At 49.2% G+C, this 25,976-nt stretch overlaps 1 protein-coding gene across 2 annotated transcripts in view; it reads left to right on the top strand.

Moving 5' to 3' along the window:
- The window catches only part of Sh3pxd2a (SH3 and PX domains 2A), a 190,681-nt gene that overhangs the window by 55,661 nt on the left and 109,044 nt on the right, over window positions 1–25,976 (top strand). For both annotated transcript variants that reach the window (XM_013017676.1, XM_013017675.1), the window contains exon 3: window positions 12,950–13,029. In XM_013017676.1, the coding sequence (XP_012873130.1) occupies window positions 12,950–13,029 (80 nt within the window). The remainder of the gene's footprint in view (window positions 1–12,949; window positions 13,030–25,976) is intronic.

Raw genomic sequence — 25,976 nt, 5'->3', positions numbered from 1 at the left:
TGACTGTAGGGTTTTCTAGTGTGGCGTCTCAGGGATGTTTGTTTAGAACAGACCAGTGTAGGAATTGCTGAAGAACTGGAGCTGCTTCCTTTATAGCATTGGTGTGGCTAGAACAGGGGGAAAAGATTTCAGGTCCCTGCAGACCTCTGCATCTCTACATTTGCTCCATTTGGTGGACATCAGTTCTCTAAAAAGCTTTACCAGCTGTGCACTGGTGGCTCACGCCTATGATCCTAGCTACTGAGGAAGCTGAGATCTGAGGATGGAGGTGCGAAGCCAGCCCAGGCAGGAAAGTGTGCGAGACTCATAATCTTCAATAAAACTACTGAAAAAGCTGGAATTGGAGCTATGGTTCAAGTGGTGGAGTGCTAACCTTGAGTGAAAAAGCTCATGAATACAGCACCCAGGCCCTAAATTCAAGCCCCAGGATCAGCATACACACACACACACACACACACACCACACACACGCACGCACGCGCGCGCGCGCGCACACACACACACACACGGCTCCTGGTGTTAAATCCTCAAGTCCTGAATGGGACAGGATATCAGACAGAAGCTCAAGCAGGCCATCAGACAGAGGAATAGGGGATGGGTTTTGGCTCTACTTCTTATCAACTGTGTGAGTTGGAGCTGTTACCTAATCTAATCTCCGGAAGTCCCCTGTCTCATCTGCAAAACAGCTGTCCCTGCAGAACCTGCTCTGAAAGTGCTGTAAGACTCTAAGGCAGCAATGCACAGGAAACTTTCCCTGTGCCCGAGCAGCCAGGGAGCATTAGAGCAGGCTTGTTATGGACCCTCTGGAGCAGGACTGGTCTCCAGGGTCCCATTAGTGAAAGTGGACAAGGGGAACAAAAGCATTTGGGGCACCTTTACAGTGTAGCAAACAAATGCTCCAGTTGGCCAGGAGAAAAGCCGGCTCCATTTGCTAGTGCCCAACTGAATCAAGTGGCCAGTTGAGTCACTGGAGTTCAGCAGCTGGTACTGGCTGGAGGGCCAGGAGGAGGCTGTGCATGCGTCATTGCGTTCTGAGGCTAAAGGGACCGCAAAACCAATAACAACCAAACGCAAGGCATATAGCTGGTGTTTGGTAGACGTGGCTCAGCTCATGGCAAGCTGGCCATTCCTCCCAGAGTCTCTGGAGGGCCTTTCTGTCTCCCTTCCCAAGGACATAGGCTTGTGTTTTCCCTAACAGGAAATCCCTTTGGGAGACTCAAGGGGGTGGGCCCCTGGGGGATGATGCTAGGCCACACCCTCTCTTCCACCCCATGGTGCATTGAAATGGGACCCAGGCAGAAAGACTGTACTTTGTTGCATAGGTCCCAAACATGTAGATGCCATCCACGGATTGTTCTAGGTGCATAATGGGGAATGATCGTTGCTGCCTTCACTGGGTTCCATCTTGGCCAACCTCGGCTCCTCCCTTCCCAGTGGAGAAGGGCTGCACATGGCCTTTCCTGGGCTATGCCATGCCCAGGGTCCCTGTGAATCCAAGGGGCCAATGGTGGCTTCTCCTCTTTTTACCTTTTCTTGGGGGTAGATGGGGTTCTCTAGCTCTCATCCATCTGTCCCATTAACTAATCCCTCCCTATCCTATGCTAGCCAGTCCTCCAGGGCATACCCAGTCCTGCTGTATCTCCTAGAAAATAGCCATGGCCACTTGCCCAGAAAAGGGAGTGACTCTTGTAGGGTCAGGCTGGCTCTGGAGTAGCCGGCAGCTGATCTGGATCATGGAGCTTTAGGAGCAGGTTGGGCAGGGTTTTGTCCCAGTGACTGGCAGCTTTCTCTGATCCTAGCCTCTGCCATCAACTAGAGAGTGGGAAGAGGGTGAACACCTGGCCATATGTGTGTGATAGGGCTGAGAGGGTGAAGATGGTGGAAGAATAGGAGTTGGCCTGTGGGGGGTTACCTGTGCATATGCTAGTGGGTGACCCTCCTAGGTGTCTTCGCTTGCTGTCACACTTGCGTTTTCACCTCAGTGTGTTCTACACCCAGCTGCGGTCTGGACCTTTCCCCATTTGCTTCCCATCCCTCTCAGTAGCTGCACTGACTTCTTCCTGGGTCTCCATCACTCCAGGACAGCTTCTCCCATCTACTTCCCTGCACTGCACTCAGCCCTTTCTTTTTCTAATATTTAATTTTAATGATGAGTTTTCAGTCCCGTCTGCGGTGCAATAGTAAGACTGTCTCCAAAAGCAAAACAGTTTTCAGTCCTATAGGAAATATACCCTGCATCAATGACTCCCCCATTCTCCCCCACCCCCAGCCCTGCGGGAGTTAACACAGGTAATGTTTTGCCACATTTTCTTCAGATACTTTTTAGGGGGCAGATTAGAGGGATCTGTGGAATGCTAGGTGCCTTGGGCTGAGGTGGTACAGTGCAGGGAGGTTCACTGAACAGGTGGGCTATCCAGGGCAGGGGAGAGGGGGAGAGGGGGAGGGGGAAGAGGGAGAGAGAGGAAGAGAGGAGTATTCAAATACCTTACACATGCTCAGAGGTCTCAAGACTCTGCTGCTATGCTCATGCGATCTGGAACCTGGACTGTTCTCTGGGTTGCCCAGCAATTCTGGGTGCCCAGCAGTCCGGAGCAGCCAGGGCCCTCTTTCCTTGCCCCTGCTCTCTTCACACCCCACCCTAGGTGGGCAACCTTCTCCCTTCAGTGAGTCAACCACAGGACAGTGCAGACAGCTGGAGGAGTGACCTACAGCTGGGCTCCTGGGTGGGCTGGACTGTGGGAGAACTTTTCCTATGGGCTTCTGCATTCCCGGGCAGAACTCAGCTTTCCCTCCAGGAAAGGCTCTTTCAAGGAAGCCTGCAGAGTACAGGAGGAGGGCAGCCTAAGGCTGCCCTGTGGTGTGCCTAGCTGCATGGGCTGCTTTACAAGGCTTCCCCTGGCACCTCCACCCGACTTAGATTGTCCCTGTAGGATTCTCTTTTTCCATCTGGGTTCTAGCTTGTTCTTCCCTTTCCCCATTGCAGAGATACTAGGAAGCCCTTGCCTGGAGAGCCCAGAGATAAATGAGCAAACTCCGATGTGCTAGAGCAGTGATGCTCACCTTAGTGACCCCATCCTGCAGGGGTTTTTGTATCCACCACTAGAAGAGAAAAGAGTGGGGAGATTCTACAGGTGGGGCGGGTTGGACCTCACTGTTGCTTAAGTTCCATTGGTTGGGATCCAGTCACATGACTAGCCCAGCAAGGTAGGCTGGGCAGTGTGGGCTAAGTGTATCCAGCTGTGTGTCAGACACAGCTCCAGGGCCAGGTTCTATCTGAAGAGAGAAAGCTTGGGCAGTGAGTGCTCCATATCAGGGCAGGGACAGGGGAAGAGCTGATTGGCATTGCCCCACCATCCCTGCCTTCTCTTTAGCCTATTATTTCCTTTTCCTTTTGTGCAAGACTTTTGAGGGGAAAGAGAGCTTTAAAGCCTCAACCCATCTTGAACTATTTGTAATGAATTAAAAAATAGGGAGTGGAGACCCATGGACACAGGAGGAGGAAGGGGAGGATGTTGCATTGATTGCTCATGATAACTAACTGGGGGACTTTAGGGACCACAGTCTTGGGCAGTTAATAGAGGGTGGCATGAAGGAAAACTAGGACTGGGACTCAGGAGGTGAAGACAGAAGGATCAAGAATTCAAAGCCACTGAGAAGAAAAAGCCCAACGAAGAGCTTGAGGCCCTGAGTTTAAGCTTCAGTACCAACACACACACACACACACACACACACACACGCACGCCCACACACATGCACACACACGCCCACACACACGCACACACGCATGCACGCACAACCCTGTCACAAACAGAAAACTAGAGCTGAGAACATGGTTCTCCTGGATAGAAGGTTCTGTCTGTTCTCCTTCTTTGGGCCCCTTCCCTTCTCTGGATCTTTGGAGGTTTGCGTAGGCGAGGGAAGTGTTGGCAGCTTTGGAGGTAGTTTGGGAGCCTTAGGAGGGGTCTCTGGCAAGCTTAGGAAAGGGCCTAGAGACCCCTAGGAGGAAACCGGGTGACCACAGCTAGGACCCTGCCAGAAAACATCCCATCATTCTCAGAGGGGGTGTGTCCCCTCCCACACCCTGGCGTGCCACCAGGATTCCTCTGGCCCCCACACAGATGTCTCTTCCGTCACTCTCCAGCTTATGTACGAGCCACATGTGTCTTTCTAGAATTCCACTTTTACAGCTTTCCTTCTCTGGCCCGAATACTCCAGGGGCTCCCTCTTGCTGGGAGCAGGAAGTCCAGGTTCCTCCTCTCAGACAGGGAGGTTCTGAACCTCCCTGCCGTGACCCCGCCCAGCTCCAGGCCCTTCCCATCCAGGGTATCTTCCTGGGAGTGAAGGGAAGAGGAGCCAGTGAACAGGACCTGCAGGCTGGCTTCCTGGGGTGCTGGGGAAGATGGGGAGATGGGGAAGTGGCTCCTAGTCTATGGTGGGATGTAGAAGGAAGCAATCTCAGATTGCTCCTGGGGAAGTGCAGCCTGTTTCTCCCAGAGCCAGGCTCCAGGCTGCCCTGAGCCTACACCTCTGGCTTGGCCCCTAAAGTGATTGGCTGGCCTGGCATCCTGCATTTCCCTCTTAGCCAATAGGACACAAGCCTTACTGAGGAAGTGAAGGGCTGTGTTAACAGGGGAAGGATCCTGAAGAAGAGGCGGGCTGATAGCCTTGAGCAGCTCCCCTCAAAGAGGAAGGCTGCAGGATGATGTCAGAGTCAAGGTGATACCTCTAAGTCTCTTTTAAAACTGTTACTTCCTCCCCCCCCCCTTTTATCAAGCACTGACAGCAATCCAAGCACACCTGCTCACTGGTACTGTCTCATTTAAGCCACACACCGTCGGGCTTTTGACTTATGCCTGTCTTGCTGAGGAGATGACAGTTAATAGGTTAAGTGACTTGGCCACCATCATGTGGCAAAGCAACAAGCTGGAATTCTGACTTCAGTGCTCAAGCGTTCCACACCCAACTGTACAGAATACTGATCATGCTAAAGGAGCACCAAGGGAGGCGACCAGTCCTGCTGATGTTTTCTGTGCCTGGCCTGTTAAAGTACATTATGTGTGTACTTCTCCTCCTTCTACTTCAGAGAGGAGAAAGCTGGGACTTTTTGTCCTGTTTTAGAGATGGGTCGTTAGAGGCTCAAAGAATAGGTGGAGATGATTGTACCTGGCATTTGGCAGTATTTTCCTCAGTGCCTTCTTCATGGATCGTCACTACAGCTGTGGGGACAGTCCAGAACTGGAGCCTTTGCTTGACCCTAATCCAGTGCTCCAATCTTGCATGAAGGCTGAGGGTTGGCAACTGGAGCACACGGAGTGCTCCCCACTGAGGTGGGTTCCGGGGAGGTGGGGGTGGCCAGCCAGCTTGGACACCTCCTGGGCATTGAAGAGAGGTTTCCCTGGGCTTGAGGAGGCTTCCTGGATTGTACGCTGTCAGCACATCTTTGATCTCCTCCTTCCCTCATTGGGCATCTCACTGTCAGGCCATCAGCCCAAGTTCCACCATGTTAAATGGCAAACACACCCAAGCCTGGCCCAGGCAAGCCGGCGAGGCAGAAGGTGAGAACTGTCATGACCAGCTCGGGCCTGGCTGAGCCGCCAGGGGCTCTGCTGCCTTATATGACCTCGGGACCCCAGCTTCCTCAGCACTTTCCCCTGGCATTGGGGACTCAGCCTGGTGTCATAGCAAGAGTGATGATGACAGTCATAGCTAATATGACCCAAGTGCATTCACACTCACCCTGCCAATCAGGTTCTGTCACTGTCGCCCAGTTATAGAGGAAACCGCTTTGTCCAGTGCTGGCTCACTCTGCATCATTTCTCCTCCTCTCCCTTCCTCCTTCCTGTTCTCCCCTTTCCTTCTTCTCCCCCCCCTCTCATTTTCTAGAATGTTCTGAATCACCATTGTGAGTCCGGGGAGAGACTTTCAGTAGAACATGGGCAAAAACATCACCTTTAATAGTCATGTATTGTTTTGCATGTGTTGGTGATCAGGACTGAAGTCTTAATGTGGTTTCCCCTGAGCTAAAATTCTGGTGTTGAAGCTTAGGTCCCAGGACCTTAGGATGTGACTGTAATGAAGTCCTCACAGATACAATTGCTTGAGATGAAGTCATCCTAGCATAGGGTAGACTCTTAATGTGATACTGGCATCCCCTTCAAAGGGGATATTTGGACGTGAGATCACTCTGTGAACACAAGGACAGTCAGGATGACACTTCTACAAGTTGACAAGTACCAAAGATCACTGGCATCATCAGAAACAGCAGAGGGGGACACAGGGTAGAGTTTCCTGTACTGCTTTGAGAAGAAACTTAACTCTTTCCACACCTTGGTTTCTAGTTTCTAGTCTCTAGAACCATGGGACAGAAAGCTTGTGTCATTTTTATTTTTAAAATGTCAGTCATGGGGCCTGAACTTTGGGCTTGGGTGCTGTCCCTTAGCTCTTCAGCTCAAGGCTTATGCCCTACCACTTGAGCCAAAGAGCCACTTCCCAGCCCCTCCTGTGTCATTTAAACCACCTAGTCTGTGGCAATATGTTACCATAACCCTGGAAAAAGAATATTAGGATACGGGCTGGGAAGGTGGCTCAGTGGTAGAGCGCTTGCCTTGCATGCATGAGGCCCTGGGTTCAATTCCTCAGCACCACATAAGCAAAAAGAAAAAAGCCAGAAGTGGTGCTGTGGCTCAAGTGGTAGAGCGCTAGCCTTGAGCTGAAGAGTTAAGGGACTGCGCCCAGGCCCAGAGTTCAGGACCCACGACCGGACCCCCCCCCAAAAATAATAATATTAGGATAGACAGACACATAGACACACAAGCATGCGTGTGCGTGCGCGCGCACGCGCGCACACACACACACACACACACAAACATTCTGATACACTTATGTTCTGAAGTTAGAGCCTGGCATGTTGGTGCATGCCTGTAATCCCAGTGTTCAGGAGGCTAAGGCAGGAGGATTTGAAGCCAGTTTGGGCTACATAGCAAAGTTCTAGGCCAGCCTGCGCCTACTACTGAGAGCCTGACTTAAAAAAAAAAAAAAGAAAAAAGGAACAGAGGAAGGGCCACAAGTTACAAGGGAAAAGGAAAGTGTCCTGGCCTGGAGCCTCAGAAAGGAGGAAGGAGGGAGGGGGCAGCTTTAAGACCCTCTACTCTATAGCCAGAGGTGGCAGCAGCCCTCTGCAGTATCTTACCAGTGAATCCCACCCCAGCATTCCAGTTATGCCCAGTTCTGTCTTCCTGCTGGTTTCTGGAAATGACATTTTCTCCATCTCTTCTTATTTCTGGTGCTGCTCCAGGATCCTCCCCTTCACCCCCACTCCCTTGTGCCCCATGGAGTGGTACATCAGGCATCTGACCTTACCAGCACTGGTGCCAACTGTGCAGTCATCCCACGTCACTGGAATAAGTGATCAAGGGCCTCCACCCTGGATACCACTACTTTTCCTGATATGTTGTGGTACTTTATGCTTTATGAGCAAGTATATTGGATCCAATCTGACTCCCTATAGCTGTGATAACAGGCTGGCGTTGCCATGTCCAGCTTTTTATTGGTTGAGATTGTGCCTCCCTAACTTTTTGTCTAGACTTATCTTGAGCCTCAGATCTCCTGATTTCAGCCTGAAAAATAGTTAGGATTACATGCATGAGCTACCAAGCTTAGCTTGCCGAGGTGGTGCTCAGATTTGTCTTCCAGGTGGCTTTGTATGATCTTGAGTAGCTATGATTACATGAGTGAGCCACTGGTGCTCAACTGTTTAACTGATTGTTGACCAGGGAGTTACAATGATTCAACATGGAAAACATGGTTCTCTAAGCAGATTATTCTGAAGTGACAGGGTATCTATACCATATACATATACATACATACATACATACATACATACATACATACATACATACATACATACGTGTGCGTGTGTGTGTGTGTGTGTGTGCGTGTGTGTGTTTGATGTTGGATTTAAACTCCACTGAACGGCCCAGCACTTTCACTTATTGTGAGATTCTGATTGATTGAACTTCCCAACAAATAAAGACATGCTAATAATCATTTTCCAGGTACTATCCAGTCATCCCTCCCTAATGTATTGTTTGTATATCTTTTTTGTTGTTGTTGTTGGTCATGGGGCTTGAACTCTGGGCCTGGGCACTGTCCTTGCACTCTTCAGCTCAAGGCGAGTACTCTACTGCTTGAGCTACAGCACCACTTCTGGTTTTCGAGTGATTTATTGGAGATAAGAGTCTCATGGACTGTCCTGCCCGGGCTGGCTTTGAACTGTGATCCTCAGATCTCAGCCTCTTGAGTAGCTAGGATTATAGGCATGAGCCACCAGCACCTGGCTGTTTGTATATCTTTGTGTTTGTATATCTTTGGCTATGCATGGCAAGGCTATTCAAAGGCAAGGGTGCTCTCTGTTGCACATGAGTTGAACCTGAGTGAATAAACAGATCATACAATACTGTGAAGTCATGAAGTAAGCAATACAAATTGTAAGTGCTGTTGGGATTCCAAGAAAGGAGGAATCACCTTTAGCTGGGACATCCAAGGAAGACCGTGAGGCCATCGAAGAAATGAAGAGAAAGGGGAAGTAAATTTCAGGCTAGGAAGGGTGAACGTTGTCAAAAAAGCTGCTCTTTACCTTACTGTCACTCTCTGTCTCTGTGTCCCCAGCATCTAAGCCCTCCGTGATCACGTGACAAGTGAATTCAGAGGTTTGCTTGATCTTTCTGAGTCCCACAGAAATGTAGGTGGCCTTGTCTCTTTTTTTAGTGAATTTTTTTTTTTTTTTTTGTCAGTCATGGGGCTTGGACTCTGGGCCTGGGTGTTGTCCCTCAGCTCTTCAGCTCAAGGCCAGTGCTCTACTACTTGAGCCACAGCGCCATTTCTGGTTTTCTGGTAGTTAATTGGAAATAAGAATCTCACAGACTTTCCTGCCCAGGCTGGCTTTGAACCGTTATCCTCAGATCTCAGCCTCCTGAGCAGCTTGGATTAAAGGCATGAGCAACCAGGGCATGACTTAATGAAGATTTCTAAGTCTGGAATCCTTTAGCTTCCCATGACCTGTCCTATACTCACAGGGTTGAGATTAGGGGACTATCTTGGTGCCTATGGCTATGCTTGTAATCCTAGCTACTTAAGAAGCTGAGATTTGAGGATCAATGTTCGAAGCCAGGCTGGGAAGGAAAGTCTATCAGAGTCTTATCTCCAATTAACCACCAAAAAAAGGAATAGAGTTGGTGACTCAAGTGATAAGAGTGCCAACTTTGAATGAAAAAGCTCAAACGATGCCCTGGCTTTGAGTTCAAGCCCCAGCACTGGCACCTCTTCCCCCCCCCCCAAAAAAAAAAAGATTTGAGGACTTGAGCCCAATGGAACTCCACCCTTTCTGCCTCTGGTGTTAGGGATGTGTGGTAACCAGGCAGGGCAAGGCCCACCCTCCTCTCTCCCCAGTGTTTCCGTGATCCTGTCCAAGAAGCGCCTCCAAATCTACTTTTTGGCTGGAGCCAGCTCTTGGAGCCGAGCTGTCCCGCATCTCTCATCCAGTCCACCCCTTAGATAAACAGGCCAGCATCCTTCACACATTGCCAGGTTCTAATGAGCTTACATGGCCCTGCACTGGCCAGATGCCCCTCACTCTAGAAAGGCCCTGACAATGGGACCTGCTTTTCTTCTAGCCTGGGCAGCTTGCTGGAGTGACAGGAGGATCTATTTCCTGCCCGCAAAGGTATCCAGCCATCACAGCTGCCTGCCTTCCTCACTGCCCACGCACCCAGACTTCTTCCTCACCCAAGGCCTGTCCATGTGATTGCTTTCTCTGGCAAACCCAGCCTGTCTCTCCTGAGGGGTGACATTCGGTCCCATTGCCTGCCACTTTGCCATCTTGTGGGCCCAGAGTCTGGGTGCTATGGCCCTGTGTGCTCCTACGCTTCTGGCGCCATGCTGAGTTGGCTAGGCTAGGCTGCCTTTCTTTGGTTTGTTCAGGAGCCAAAGCTAAGGGTTTGCTTTGTTTGAAAGGTGACCTAGTAGGCAGAGAAAAGGCACTGGTCCCTGGCAAGCAGGGCTTCCTATTCCCGTGGGCAGTGGGCTTAGTGGGATGACCAGGTCTTGGCTGGCTAGGTTGTGGTGGTAGGGCTAGGTGACAGGTGTGGCTGGGCTGGGCTCTGAGGCTCAGGGATGACTGACCTGTTGGGGACCCACAGTTCTGGAGAGGCCCCACTAACTAAGATGCTCAGCAGATGAGCTTATCTTTGCTGGTGTGGGAGTTAAAGGGGAGGTCTAGGCTAGTCCAGCTGTTCAGGAAGAGGAGCCGGGTGAGAAGCGCCTGTAGACTCCCTTCCCAAACTTTTGGAGAAAAAAAATAATGCAAATCTGCTCCCTTGTTTGCCGGGCATATTTGTTTCCTAATGTTTGTGAACCACTGAGGAAATTCAGACTGCCCTTTGCTGAAGGACGCACAGAGACTGTAACTGTTACTCTGCCAAGATGTAACTGTCTGTCTTCTCCAGGACACTTTTCCTGACCTCCTACAGACGCTATATTCCCTGTCACTCTGACAGCTTGTCTGTTTTTAATCCTCCCTGTTTTTCAGCCTCCCTTGTGCTGGGATTATAGGTGTATGCCCACTAGAATTTCTTCTGCTGCTGCTAGTTGGAGTTTGAACTTGGGGCCTTGCCATTGCTTGTCTTGTTTGCACACAGATGGTACTCTTCCACCTGAGCCATGCCTCCAGCTTGGCTCTTTGTGGTTATTTTGGAAATAGTGCCTTAATTTTCTACCCAGTCTGGCTTTAAACCACAGTCCTCCAGATCTCTAGGATTATAGGTTTGAAGCTCAAGTACCCAGCTTTTTTTCCTTTTTTGACCACCCTCTGTTTCTTTGATGTCTAGTTTTCTCCTCAGTAAGCACAAATTATTTGTGTAATACAGAAATGAAATACACAAAAATAGAATATGGGTGGGGGGAAATGGGAAAATGAGAAAACAAGCATTCTAGTCTATAGAATTTATTTGAAAGTGTTAATTATAAAAAGCAATACTCTGGGCTTGATGGTGCATACCTGTAATCTCAGTACTTGGGAGCTGGAAGCAGGAAGATCTGGAGTTCAAGGCTAGTCGAAGACCCAGACTCAACAACAAAAAAATCCTAAATTCATAGTGTGGTGGCTTAATGATTGTATTTATACACAACAGGGAATTATTAAGTGTTTGAGAGTTGAAGTTACAGCATTAAAAACTCATGAGCCAGCTTTTGCTAACTATCCATATATGTTCAGGGAAGTGAAAGTTAATTACGGTGCAGTCTCTGTCTTGTTTTGAATGGAAGTCAGTTATCAATGATTTTGCCTTCCTATGTGGGCTCTAAATAACCTGTGCATATTAGGCAATAATTATGTGAGAGGAAAGCTTAAAATCACCTATTAGAGCTGGATGTACAGATGGATAGATGGGCAGTCTCTGTCTTGTCTCTGTCTCGCTGTCTCTTCTAGCATTGAATCTCTTCTCATCACATTCAGTACCAGCACCGTGGTCTATAGGCTCCTAACTGGTCTTTTGTTTCCATGTAGGGACCCATACACTACAAATAGTTGGGGCCATCTTTACAAAGCATAGACCAGATGGCATCTGTCCTCTGCATGAAACCTTTTAGGACTTCATTTCTATCAGGCTAAATCCTGAGTCATGACAGTCTCCAAGGCCTTCTGTGGTCTGACCCATCCAGCCTTTCCGCTCCATCGCCTGCCTGCTACCCTACCTCACACCACAGCAGCCACACTAGCCTTGCAGGCTCTTTGCCTATCCAGTTCCCTTTTCTTGGACTGTTCCTTCCTCCACAGTGGCTCAGTTCCTTTCCTGTATGTCTCGGCTAAATTACCTCAAATTGGTAAGGCCTTCCTCAGTACCCAACCCAGTAACCAGCCCTTGGTGCTCACATCTTACCTACCCTACTTCATGTGCCCGTCACTCCCCGACAGATGACATTCAGTTGTGGTCTCTCCCTCCACTGGAACAGGAACACACTGACACTCGTTGGCTTTTTTCTTTAATGCCAAGTGCTCTTCATAGGTGCTCAGTAGATGTTTGAAGGACTTGGGGAATGGATGCCTATGGTATTATGTGTTTGATCCTTGTCATCTCTGCCCAGTATACATCTGAGGCCCACATGATGCAGGTGCCCTGTCTGCCCTCAGTCACCCAGCTGGGACAGAGAGATAAGATCATGGCTATCGGCCCTGCACTGCAGCACTTGCCTGGCTTGGGGAGAGACATCTGTCACACCCAGGGGCCCTGCCTCTTGTCTGTTTTTCCAGTTTACTCAGAGTTCCAGCATAGAATAGCAAAAGAAAAAAACACAACGCAACACAACAACCAGCTATTCCTTTAGAATCGTGGAAACGTCTGTCCCTGGAAAAACAGTAGTGATCTCAGGGAGGGAGAAGATGAAGCCGAGGGACAGGGCTGCTAGCAGAAGGCCCGTGAGATCAATTTGGTTTTGCAATTAAAATAACATCTGGGTCTGTTTCTGCAGAGGAGTTCTAGAAAGTGGGTGGTCTGTCTGCAGGATCAGGTGGGGCCTTCCTCTCTTCTCCCCTAGGAGGCTTTGGGATGGCGGGTGGCTGAAGGATTCACTATGCAGATGAAATATAAAAGATGTGGGTCCACAGTCTCATCTAGAAGCCTCAGCCTGGGTCTGAAGTCCTGTTGGTCGCAGGTCTGGCCTTCAGGGCATCTCTAGAGTCTTCCCCCTTGCCGAGATGGTTCCTACCATCTTTGATGCACAGGAGTTCTGTCCTCCTCCCAGTCATGGCCCCTGTAGGGTTGTTAATCATCTGTGAAACGAGTGATTTCAGATGTCAGTCATCTCAGGAGCACAATGGGCCGAGGAGTGGGGCAGGAGAGACGCCCAAGGCTGTTCCCATCTCTGAAACTTGTCTCCTCTGTCTGTTGGCTCCTCAGATGCAGCTTCTGGATAAGTTTCCCATTGAAGGTGGCCAGAAAGATCCCAAGCAGAGGATTATCCCCTTCCTCCCAGGTAAGTTAAGGGGTGGGGACTGAGGGTTGGGGTAACCTGGAGAAGGATCCAGAAGAGGCTAGCTGCTAAACTGGAAATGCCACATGGATTGGGCCTAGAAATCTGCTTATTAACGACGCCCTAGGGATCTAGAAGCCCCTGGTTTAGAAGGCCACTATCCTCCAAGTGGCTTCTCTGGCCATTTCAGAGCCATCTCTGCTAGCTTGTAGCCTTGGAAGAGTTTCTCAGGCTCTTGGACTTGGTTTTGTTTTCACCAAAGGCATTGAGAGACTGGGTTCTTCCAGGAAAGAGCAAAGGGTCACCAGTAAATGCTGCTGCCTCCCTCAGATGGAGTTCACACCCTGGGTCTTAACTCCCACAGGCTTGCTGCCTCTGGATCTGCCTGGGATCTGGCAGAGACAGGGTTTGAACCAGCTCTGCCTGGCTGTAAAGACCAGGACACCATTTCAGAGTCTTTTTCTAGAGTTGACCTCAGGGCCTTGTGACCTGCTATTTGCAAGGATGCCTGTCATAAGTTTGTGTAAAAATCTGTAGCAATTACCAAGTGCTTCTTGGTATGCTATCATGTGCAAATCATCCTGCTGAGGTGTGTACCATCATTTTCCCCCAAGGGATGGAGATGGTAGAGTTCAGAGAGGTTAAATATCTGCTGTGAGTTGGGCCCTGGTGACTGGTGCCTGAGGGAGAGACCTAGGGATCAAGATTTGAAGCCAACCTGGGCAGAAAAGTCTGAGAGAATCTTACCTGCAGTTAACCAGGTAAAAAAAACCAACTGAAGGTGTGGTTTAAATGGTAGAGTGCCAGCCTTGTGTGAAAAAGCTAAGTGCAACTTAGGGTAACTCAGGGTAAATCCTGAGTTCAAGCCCCAGGACCAGCACCCAAATGATGAACCGAGGTCTCCAGCCCCACACTTGGGCTCTGCCCTGAACATTGTATGCAGTACTTTCCCTGGAGTTCCTGGTTCCTTCCCTGGCCAAGCCACTGGATCTGCCAGTTTCAAGAGAAGCTCCTCCACAGTGCACTTTCCCCTGGGTCGGTGCTCCCCCTGGACTCCCGCAGGTCAGCCTCTAGGACACAGCAGTCAGTTGGACCCTGAGTCTCAGCCACACTGCTGGCCAGCCAGTACCTACCTGTTGACCTAAGAACAGATTGGAGCACCTTGCTCAGAGCGGCTCTAATTCACAGGGCGTTGCTCACACACCCTCTACATAATAGCTGCAAGTGGCAAAGGTACAGAGGGGCCCCTGTCCTCATCTTTTGCTAGAGGAGCAGAGAAGTAATCAGATCTCAGGAAGAACCATCAGACCCTATTGTTTGGGCAAGACCTTAGATGTTCCTCCAACAGCACTTGGGATGCTGTGGGCCCAGATGCCCCAGGGGAGCATGAGGCCAGCGAGGAGCCCTGCCCTGGGTAGAAGACTTGGCCCTGGGCCTATGGAAGGACAGCTATCTCTTCCTCTTCTTCCTTGGCCAATGCTGCAAGGAAAACCCTCCTTATCATCCAGTCAGCCATGTTTAGGAAAAGCTCTGCTGAACTAGGTTGATGGAGCTGGTGGTTTGGCTGGTTGGGATCAGATCTTCATTTAAGGAACCTCAAGGTAGTGAGAGACAAGACTAGGATCAGAACAGTTTAAAGCAGGACCTAGCCCTCTCTACTGTGTCCATGCGGTTCCTAGTGTGACTGCACAAAGTGTTGAGAGCAGAGAACACACTATATGCTGAAGATGGCAGCTGCAGCCTCCAAGGGTTTAGAGCTGAAGGTGGGTAGGATTGAAGGGTGGGCTGTAGGGCATGGCTTGGGCATGCTGCCACTCTACTCCATATCTCCACATCAGACTACCTGCACATACTCCTGGAAAACCTGGCTCTGTCAGTTACCACCCCTATTGACTTTCTGCACCTCAGTTTCCTCATCTGGAAGATGGCATGGTGAGATGAGACTGTTTTTGTTTTTGTGCCAGCACTTGAATGGGCTTGAACTCAGGAATTCAGGTTAAGGGATGCTAATAACAGGGAGTGCAGCCATCAGCAGACTCTTAGTCCTGCCTCCAGACTGGGGGCTCTCCCTCCCAGGCCCCCACCACTTGTCAGCTGCCACAGAGGATGATAACTAAGCAGCTGCCACAGTGCTGAGACCTGATCTGCAGCTCAGTTTCATCTTACCAGACTCCTGTGAGGAGAGAATCCATGCTGAGCTCTGTCTCGCTCATTGTCAACCCATGGCCACTATTGATTAACGAAGTCACCTGTCTCCACCTACTGGGAAGAGTCCAGCCATAGACACTGACCCCCATATAAATGTGGCCATGCATAGCGTAGGACATTGTGAAGAGGATTGAGGCTGACTCAAGACACCCACTAAGGAAGAATCCCCCTTTTCCTGGCTTTGCTTTCTCTGAAATCCTTTCACTGACCTTCCTCCCTTCCCCTGCCCTTGCTCACTTACTCCCCAGAACTTCAGAAAGGGCATTGGAGGCCTTTGTCCAGCGCAGACTCTCTATTCCTAGCTTCCTCTTGCTTACTGGAAGCTTCCTTAGCCCCTTCATACTCTGCCTCCTCCTCAGCCTGGAGAAAAAGGAAAAGGATCATGGTAAAATAACCCAGCCCAGTCAGAACCAGGCCAGGATGGGTAGACATGGGGATTCACAGTATCTGGATAGAGGGAGTCCCCAGAGCACAGGGTATCAGAGAAGGGCAGTGGGGAGTATGGCATGTCCTAGAGTCTTAGAGACAAGGATTGTCTACAAGTAACATTGCAAGCTGTGTTCTTCTGTGAAGTTCCCACACCAGAAAGCAGGGAGGCCAGGCCCAGGGACAAAGCAGGCAGAGATGGGGGGTTAGCTAAGTCTAGACTCAGGCTAGCAACCCTAGCTTAGGGGTTGAGCACTTACTTAGCTCCCCCCCCCCCGAATCCTAGGTCCCATCTCGATGACTGAACAAAGTAGCCTTTAGACTTAGCCTGACAGGCACAGTGGTATATGCCTGTAACCTCAGCACTCAGGAGGATTATTTGAGCTCTGTAAGACCTGTCTATGGGAAAGATGAGGAGATGGCTTGGAGCCCATGTGGGGCAGGCATGTCTGGTATCCCATGTGGATTTGGGGCAGGAAGGAGTCACTCCTGGGCCTGGCCACCTCAGAAGTGGGGTGCCAGGGGAACAGTCCTGGCTGTCTCAGGCTTATGCCTCCAGACCATCCCACCTTATGAGAGTTCGACACAGCCATCTCTATGGCTGAACTTAGCATGCGTGTCTCTGAGTCGTTCTGTCTCCCTCGCTCGCCTTTCTGTCATGGGCTGGAGGCCTGGTAGGGCTGTGTCAGGACTTGATCCTGCTATTATGTGTCTGGCCTTGTGTGAGCTCTCCACCCTCCTTCCCTCCCCTCTGGCTGCGGGGCAGCGGCCCCAGTCTGGGAGGGGCAGCTCACTTTCCGTCAGCACTAGGCATTGAATGGCAGAATCACTACTTCTCCTTTGTGTCCTGTGGAACATGGAACTGGAACTTGGCCTGACCTTCACTGTTCATCTTACACACACACACACACACACACCACCTACCTGCCAGGGCTCTCCCAATTCCATTGAGTAGCAGAGGTTATTGACACTGGATAATTCATCTTTTTGCATTATAATTTTATATGACAATCAGATCTCCCCCAAGAGCTTTCTGAGTATTATTGTCCTTTAATTGGGAACCTCACAAGACTGGCTATTTGTTTTCCTAAGTCATAGAATTTTTAAACTATTTATTTTTCATCTTTTCTTTTTTAGTACTGAGGATCAAACCCAGGATGTTGTACTTGCTTGTTAGGCAAGCACTTTGCCACTGAGTTATATCCCAGCCCTCCAGCATGTTGGTTTTTGTTTGTTTTGGTTTTTTGTCAGTCTTGGGGCTTAAACTCGGGGCCTAGGCTTCTTTTGCTCAAGGCTAGCACTCTACAACTTGCCACAGTGCAACTTCTGGCCTTTTCTGTTTATGTAGTACTGAGGAATCAAACCCAGGGCTTCATGCATGCTAGGCAAGCACTCTACCACTAAGCTACATTCTCAGCCCCAGCATGTTTTTACTTTAAACTCTTTTGCTTGAACTTAGGGCTTGGGAACTATCCCTGAGCTTTTGTGTAAAAAGAAAAAAATATTGATCAAATTACCCTGGCAATTTTGGGATGGTTAATTGGAGATGAGAGTCTTACAGACTTTCCTGCCCGGGCTGGCTTTGAAACGCGATTCTCAGATCTCAGTCTCCTGAATAGCCAGGATTATATATGTGAGCCACTGGTGCCTATTTGAAACTTCAAATTTTGAAATAACTATATATTCGTGATTTCTTGCAAAAGCACTTAAGTTACTACACCCCCATCCCTTCTCCAGTGTATTACAGAGCACACAGCTGTATGCCCACCCATTAAAGGTGAGATTAGGTCACTTCCCACCCTCTCTGAGCTGCCTCCAGTGGAACAGCTCAGGTATGTGATCAGAACTAAGAAACTGATGGTGGCACAACTCAATTAGCTTGACTGCAGAGCCAAGTGATGGACTTCTGTGGTGAAGTGGACATGCCAAGAAGCAGCGTGCCAGTGCCGAGGCAGCGACCGGGCCACAGTCCCTGGGAAACTTCTCTTGTAGGCCACACAGCTTGCATTGCCCCCTCCCACAGAAAGGTGTGGGTGAAATTTCCTTTCAGGCAGGTATATTCCAGGAACCTCCTATACAAGTACAGGCCTTTGGGACCAAGCACACCGTCCTCACAGTGTCCTCAGTGGTGTTCTGTTTAAATGAGCATGTGATAAAGTTTGTTGCCAAGCCAAGGACCTAAAGAGATAATAGTCATTTAGCTTGCCTGTAAGCTCAGCAAGCAGGAGGTTGGGGCAAGAGAATTTTGAGTTCCAGGCCAGCCTGAACTATTGCCTTGCCACAATAGTAATAATAGTAGGGTTTTTTTTTGTTTTGTTTTGTTTTTTTGCTCCTCAGGTTTACTTGTATGAGTTTAGGGCTGCTAAGTGGGTTGAGAAAACAAGGTAGACCTAGAGCTTGAAGACTGGGTTGTTACCTTGATTGACCTCAATCATTTGAGATGAGAGTAGAATTGTGAAGGGTCTCATACCCGATACTAAGTTTCCTTACTATGGTTTTACAGATGCCACAGAAAAGACTTTTGGGTCAGAAGCAAAAGACTTTATCATAGTGTAACAGCCAGCATGAGCTTTGGCCTATTTGTCTTAGTTCTCATGATATCCAAGGCCTCCAGGGTGACAGGATGGCTCACATCAATGCCTGCACATGCGCTGGGCTACATTATGGGAGAGAGGCCCAGATTTTAGGGAACCTAAGATATAATGAGTGGGAAGTAAACCTGCCCTTCACTACAGAGAGACACTATCTCCGTGACCCAAGGCTGTACAGAGACATCTTTGAAAAGATAACCCAAAGCAAAAAACTGCAGGAGACATGTACCTGGTGGGTTTTTTTTGGGGGGGGAAGGGGCTTTTCTGCTGACGGAAGGCAGAAATGAAGTTCTTTCAGATACTAGGCCAGTCATGGTGGGGTTAGCAGCCTATGTTTACGTGGAACTTTCTGCCTTGTTTAAAAAGACTATTGTGGAAAATCCATCTCCTGTTGGCCATCCGGGGATTGGAGTAGATTTCCTGTGTATCCTGACTTGGCTGGCCCAAGGAGGCTCCCTGGGAGGAAATGGTCATTACGAAATGAAGCAGAGTGTGTAGCCACTGATGTAAAAAGCAAACAACTGTGACCAGGGGCCTGCAGACTTCAGAAGTCAGGTGACAGAGCAGAACTCATTCTGCTCCACGAGCAGCTACATGTGGTCCCTTCCTGCACGGGAAGCCAGCGGAGCCTCTTCACTGGCTACTGTGGGTTCTCTGGGCTTCCAGAAAGCCCCTCCCCCTTCTAGCTGAGTCCATCACACTATCGCTCACCCCAGGTGGGTGAGTCATGGGGGGGTGGGAGGACAGTAGGGTTGCTTAGGGGTCACTGTGTACCTATAACCATCATCAAGGTGGGGACTGCCAGTCCACGTCAGCTCATGACCTTTGGAGCTTAGAGGGCAGACATGCTTGCTTCTTTTTGTGCCTACTTGCCAGTTTACATAGTAGCCCCTTAATGAAGAGGCAGTGTAGAGGGTGAACTGGAGACCAGGGGCCTTCCCCTCCCTGCCTGGGAGTCCCATGCAGCAGATCCGGTGTTTGTCTAGCACTAGAGGAAGCAGGGGGATGGGACGGTGGGAGCCAGGGCTGGACTGTGGGGAGAGCCGGCCTCCCACTGTCTGTATTTGGGGTGTTTGTCTGTAAGCTGTGGGGAAGGCGGCAGTCAGGACACTGGCTGAGATTGCAGCTCCAAAGGGAAGAGGGCTGGAAAATGTCTGGGCCCCACTGGTAACCTGGGATGGCAGGAAAAGACAGACATGTGATGGAGAAGGAAAAACAGAGACTGGTTGATAATTCTGGGGTTTAAAAACCATCAACAAGATTACAGGCTTACTCGCCTCCCTCTAGCCTCCTCTAGAAGTGCTGGGTCTTCTCTTTCTGTAATTACAGCTCCCTACCCCCCAAAAAATAATTCTCCCACTCTGTAATCTGGGCTCACTGTTCTCAGGGCCTGCTTCTCCCAGCCCAGTCTCAAATCCACACAGAAGGGTGGTATTCATTCACTCATTCCCACCACAAGCATTTATTGAGCCCCGACTGTGTTCTGAGCCACTATAGGTACTGGTGACAAGGGTGAGAACTAAAGGCCAGGCCACTGTTCTTGAGAAGCTTATCTTCCAGTAGGAAATTCAGAAAGCAAACAAATGAGCAATTACTAATACATGAAGGAGGTTCTAGGCCTCTTGGGCTTGAAAGAAGCCCAGGAAACCAGGCTGGTGTGTGTTTGTAGTGTAGGCCAGGCAGGTCTCAAGGCGGGTAAGCACTGGAGATCTCTAACCACAGGGCCAGGCCATGCTAAAGGGTCAGAGTATCTCTGTGATGTGAGGTATTTTCAGCTGAGGGACCACATGATCAGACATTATGTTTAACAGGATCCCTGGGGTTGGCTTGCCTCCCTCAGATAGGAGGCCAGCGAGGAAAGCAGATCAGCCAGCCTGGCGGCAGGGAAGGGAAGGACAGATCTGAGATGCCTGTTGAAGGCCCAGCCAAGGGGCTGCATTGGTAGACTGGAAGGAGGGATGAGGGAGAGATCGAGAATACTGATGCCCACAGATCTATTTGTGGGGGAACAGTCCTTGGGTAGGAAACAGATCAAGTCTCACAGCTGCCCCACTCAAATCCTGCCCAGTGGACTCTACTCCTGGGGTCAAAGGAAATGGATCCTTCCCTCCTCCCTGAGTCAGTGGAGGCCTTTAGACACTTTGGAAGATGCTTTGTAGTAGGTAGCCTCCCTCTACAGCCAACCTGCGGGCACTCTTGTCTCTGGATCCAGTTTTGATGGGGAAGACCAGCAGCAGGTATGGGCGTAGTGATATCCATTGATAGGAAAACCCACACCACCTTCTTAGAACGTGTAACTCTGTATCTTTGACATAGTCCCCTACTGCTCTCTTTACTATACTCAGGCATATAGACAGAGCCCCAGCCAGCTCTTCCTCCTGGCAGGGCCTGAGCCAGACCTTGGAGTGCACCCCCAGACCATATAAACTAAGGACTCACTCATACAGCCTGGGCCTTGGAAACACTGAGCCCACCTTTACCTCCAATGCCCTGAACTGACGTCCATGCAAGAGGCCAAGATGCCAGGATGCCTGCTCTCCAGACCACAAGTGGCCTGAGGGGGCTGGCATGGCCTGAAAGTAGAGTCTGTTCATCTGGATTAGCTTCCAAAGGCCGGAGAGGAAGTCCTGGGGAGGGCTAGGAGGGTTGGAAGGCCTTGGCCATCTCAAGTCTTCAGAGGCAGGGTGGCCGGTGACACCCCGCAAGGAAAAAGGCCACATTTGTTTCTCCCAAGGATAGAACTCAAAGGGTCAAGTTTCGCCTTAATGGAAATGAACTGGGAAGGTGAGACCAGCAGGGACCAGAAGAACTCTCAGAGCTGTTGGGGCCAAAGGAAGCTGTGTGACTGCAGCTCTGTGCACCACAGTGTTGCCCAGCTTTGGGCTCATTCCTAGACTTTCTCCTGGAGCTGTTTGTTAAACAAAACACTGCTTTTTGCAGGGTGGAAATAGGTAAGCCCTGCATTGCATTTCAGCAGTGAAGGCCTTAGAGCTAGACACATAGGGGTTTAAGTCCTGACCCAGCCCCTTCCTAGTTGTGTGGGAGCTGGGCTCCCTCACCTCCATCCTGAGTGTCATTTAGGGACGCCTCTTGGGTGGCGGAGAGCAGAAGTGAGAGCCACTGTGTGGTGGTGAGTTTGTTATCTCATGGCAAGCTGTCCCCTGGGATGAGCCATTCCAGGAGATGGGGCTGCTTCTGTGTTCTGTGTGTAGCTGCTCAAAATGCGGTCTGCAGGTCTGCAGCTTGGGCGCCGTCTGGCAGCTTGATGGCAAGGCTGAGTCTCAGCCCCGCCCTGCCCACTGAGTCAGGTCTGAGTTTAACAAAGGCCTGAGCAGTTTTAAGAAGCTATATCAAAAGGGTCATCAGAGCCCTTTGAAGGGGCTGACTGCTCCATCTTCAGGATGCTTTGGGGTGTTTGGCTATTCAGTCCTATCACCTGATAGACACTACTAAGGTTGCAGTGACAAATCCATTTCTGACCCAAAACAGAGATGCACAGAGAAAGGAGGCTCCCTGAAGTATTCTGGTGAGGGCCAGGCCTTGGCCATACATCCTTATTTATACCTGAGCTGCCCACCTGTTTCTAGTGTCCTGCATCCTGTGGGAAGGGGTCATAATTAACGAGGTCATCTGTCCCCATCACTAGTCTAAGTAGGAGGATGCCTAGTCTCTAGCCATACTCCCTGATCAGCTATGAGCCAACTTCTTCTCTCTCTTCCCTTCTAAAGCAGGGTGAATCTTAGCTGGGGAGATAGAGTCTTGTGTTTTCTTTTTACTTTTTTCTTTTTTTTATGCCTCTATCTCTTGGGTAGCAAAGATTACAGGTATATAATGCCATGTTCTACCTGGAAAATGGGTATTGATTTATTTATTGTTGGTTATGGGGCTTGAACTCAGGGCCTAGGTGCTGTCCCTGAGCCTCTTTGTGTTCAAGGTTAGCGCCCAACCACTTAAGCCACAGTGCCACTTCCAGTTTTTGAGTAGTTAATTAGAGATAAGACTTTTCTGCCCGGGCTGGCTTTGAACCATGATCCTCAGATCTCAGTCTCTTGAGTAGCTAGGATTACAGCCAAGAGCTGCCAGTGCCTGGTAAAGGGAGTTCCTTAAAGGCCACTTGGGTAAAAAGGGTAAGACAAAAATAAACCCAGTTTTATGGAGCCTCTTTTGCTAGTCTATGTAAAAGAATTTTTGAGGGGTTGAGAATGTGGCTTAGTGGTAGAGTGCTTGCCTAGCATGCACGAAGCCCTGGGTTTGATTCCTTAGTACCATATAAACAGAAATGGCCTGAAGTGGCACTGTGACTCAAGTGGTAGAGTACTAGCCTTGAGCAGAAGAAGCTCAGGGACAGTGCTCAGCCCCAGGACTGGCAAAAAAAAATCTTTGCAGGAGCCACAGGAAGAAAGTTGAGATGAGGGGGGGTGACTGGCAATGTGGTAGCCTGGTAACATTTCTGGTCTCTTGCCTCTGGTGTGAAGGATGAATTTTCAGGGTTAACAGTTGGGAAGTAGGTAAGGACGGCTTCAACCTGAGGGCTGGCCAATGCTCTTGCTTAAGAATCCTGCAAGAGACATTGGAGCAACTGTTCACAGCTGATCCCTGGGGCTCAAAGGCAACTTTCTGTAGCATTGGCTTCTGGGTAAAAGTTGCAGGGTCTTCTCAGGAGATTTGCACAGATTAAACCTATTGTAAGCAAGAGAACATTTCTGATAAAGCATTGTAACTACCATTTACTAAGATTATATTTTTGCTTTTATTTAATTTAGTGACTGCAAACCTGTTTTATACAGGAAGACTAGAAGGCTGGAGAGGCACATGGTTTGTCAAAGGCCACTTAGCTAATAGGAGACAGAGCTGGCTTCAAACCCAGGTCCTTCACCCAGGCCCAGTCCAAGCTCTGTGTCCTGCTGGGGCTTGCTGCAGAAAGGTACTGAGCTGGAGGTTATCAGTCGAGGTTTGGTATAAAATGATAGCTATACTGCCTGCACTAGGGTGTTTTAATTTCTTTTTTGTTTTGAGTTTTATGTATTTAAGATACATATCTATTAGAGGTTAAGCAATATTGTCTTTTTTGGGGGGGGTTGGTTGGGGGGCTTGAACTCAGGGCCTGGGCACTGTCCCTGAACTCTTTCAGTCAAGGCTAATACTCTACCACTTTGAGTCAAAGTGCCACTTCCAGTTTTCTGGTGATTAATTGAGATGAGTCACATAGTCTTTCTGGCCTGGGCTGGCTTTGAACCACAGTCATTCGATCTCAGCCTCCTGAGTAGCTAGGATTACAGGTGTGAGCCACCAGCACCTGGCAGTATTATCATTTTCCTATGGCAGAGTCTTGTCAGGGTTGTTGTTGTTGTTACTATTATTATTATTATTTTGCTGTTACCCATAAACTCAATCTTTCCCTACTTTTACCCACCACCTAGTGGCCAATGCCGAAATTGCAGGCATAGTGTCCAGAAGGAAACCATTGACTACTAGAAAAGCTAGCTTTGGAAACTTACACTTTGTTTGTTTGTTTGTTTTTTGGGTCCGGTCGTGGAGCCTGAACTCTGGGCTTGGGCGCTGTCCCTCAGATCTTCAGCTCAAGGCTAGCGCTCTACCACTTGAGCCACAGCGCCACTTCCGGCTTTTTTCTTTTTGCTTATGTGGTGCTGAGAATTCAAACCCAGGGCCTCATGCATGCAAGGCAAGTGTTCTACCACTGAGCCGCCTTCCCAGCCCCTGGAAACATACACTTAGAAAGTGACCACATAGTGACAATACCACAGATTCTGTTCTCAAACCACAATTCAACAGGGACTGAAAATGGGTGAGAAATAAACCCTATTTTTCTATGTGGTGAAGAGACTCTAAAGTTTTCATTTGGGACTTCAAATAGAACCTTAGGAAATGTCCCATGGTTTTACTTTTTCATTCCTAAAACTTGGAGAGGAAAGGTTTCTGGGCCTGCTTTGTGGTCCGAAGCTTTTTTGGATGTGCCTGTCCATTTCTCTACTTCTCAGATGATCTCCTGTGCATTATTAGTAGATTTCCAATATTCATTCAGATCCCTTATACATTGCCTGAATTTCTCCATCTGTGATATGCAAGGATTGGACTTTGATACTGTTTTTGTTTTTGTCAGTCATGGGGCCTGAACTCTGGGCCTGAGCACTGACTCTCAGCTCTTCAGCTCAAGACTAGCACTCTACCACTTGAGCCAAAGCACCACTTCTGACTTTTTCTGTTTATGTAGTGCTGAGGAATCAAACCCAGGGCCTCATGCATGCCCGATACTCTTTTTTCTAAAAGCCATAAAGGCAAGAAGAGTAAGTGCCTACTGATGGAATATTATACAAAAGGGAAAGCATTTCAAAGTAACTGGGATCTTCTAGGCCTGTCTCAAATCCCACTGTATTAGCAAAATGGGGCTGTCTCTGCATAAGGCTAGCTTTGTGTCCTTCCCCATATCCCCTAATCCCCACCCCCATTTCCTTCAGAAGTCTAGAAAGCCCCCTTGTCTTGAATCTCCACCCTCTCCTGAGGACGCCAGCTGAAAGACAGCACACACAGTCAAGATTTTGACCTTCACCTTAGCCCCTGACTTAGTGAAAAAGACTTCTTATCCTCCCCTTTCAGTTGTGGGTTTTTTTTTTTTTTTTTGCGGGGTTGGGGGGGAGAGTGAGGGAGCTGTTAGAGTTAGCAAGAATTCAATGAAGATATAAATAGAAATATGGGCTATAAATAATAGTGCTCCAAAATATCTGGAGACATGAATGCTGGACAGGCAGCAGGGGGTCACAAATCACCAAGGCCTGGGTGGTGAGGAACAATTGTTCAGTCACTGTAATGTCTCTTGGGATGCTTCCATCTTGTCAGTGAGGCCTGGAGAAGCCACTCCCTGGGCTGGGGAAACACCCTCCTTACTGTCATTCTCACATCCATCAACTTGTCAACCTCTGCAAACACCCTCCTCCTTGCTGTTCTCACGCCCATCTACCTACCTGTCAACCTTCTTGGTGAACAGACAATGCGCAGCAAAGCTGAGTAACCCTGCCTGGTCTCCAGCCGGCCTTTAGCCTGGCAGTGTACAATTTGGGAGCATCCAGAAAGCTACCTCTGAGCTGCAGTTTCTTTATCTGTGGTCACATGGAGAGAGTGTGATGCACACACACACACATACACACACACACACACACGTCTACCAGTCCTGGAGCTTGAACTCAGGGCTTGGTTGCACACACACACACACACACACACACACACGTCTACCAGTCCTGGAGCTTGAACTCAGGGCTTGGTTGCGCGCACACACACACACACACACACACACACGTCTACCAGTCCTGGAGCTTGAACTCAGGGCTTGGTTGCACACACACACACACACACACACACACATGTCTACCAGTCCTGGAGCTTGAACTCAGGGCTTGGTTGCACACACACACACACACACACACACGTCTACCAGTCCTGGAGCTTGAACTCAGGGCTTGGTTGCTGTCCCTGAGCTTTTTGCTCAAGGCTGACATGCTACCACTTGAGCCATAGCTTCACTTCCTCTTTTCTTTTCTTTTCTTTCCTTCCTTCCTCTTTCTTTCTTTCTTTCTTTCTTTCTTTCTTTCTTTCTTTTTCTTTCTTTCTTTCTTTCTTTCTTTTTCTTTCTTTCTTTCTTTCTTTCTTTCTTTCTTTCTTTCTTTCTTTCTTTCTTTCTTTCTTTCTTTCTTTCTTTCTTTCTTTCTTTCTTTCT

The sequence above is a fragment of the Dipodomys ordii genome, unplaced genomic scaffold (assembly GCF_000151885.1).
Source record: "Dipodomys ordii isolate 6190 unplaced genomic scaffold, Dord_2.0 Scaffold36, whole genome shotgun sequence".
In the NCBI taxonomy this organism is placed as follows: domain Eukaryota; kingdom Metazoa; phylum Chordata; class Mammalia; order Rodentia; family Heteromyidae; genus Dipodomys; species Dipodomys ordii.
The sequence above is the reverse complement of the archived record's forward strand: the minus strand, read 5'-3'. Positions and strand labels throughout refer to the sequence as shown.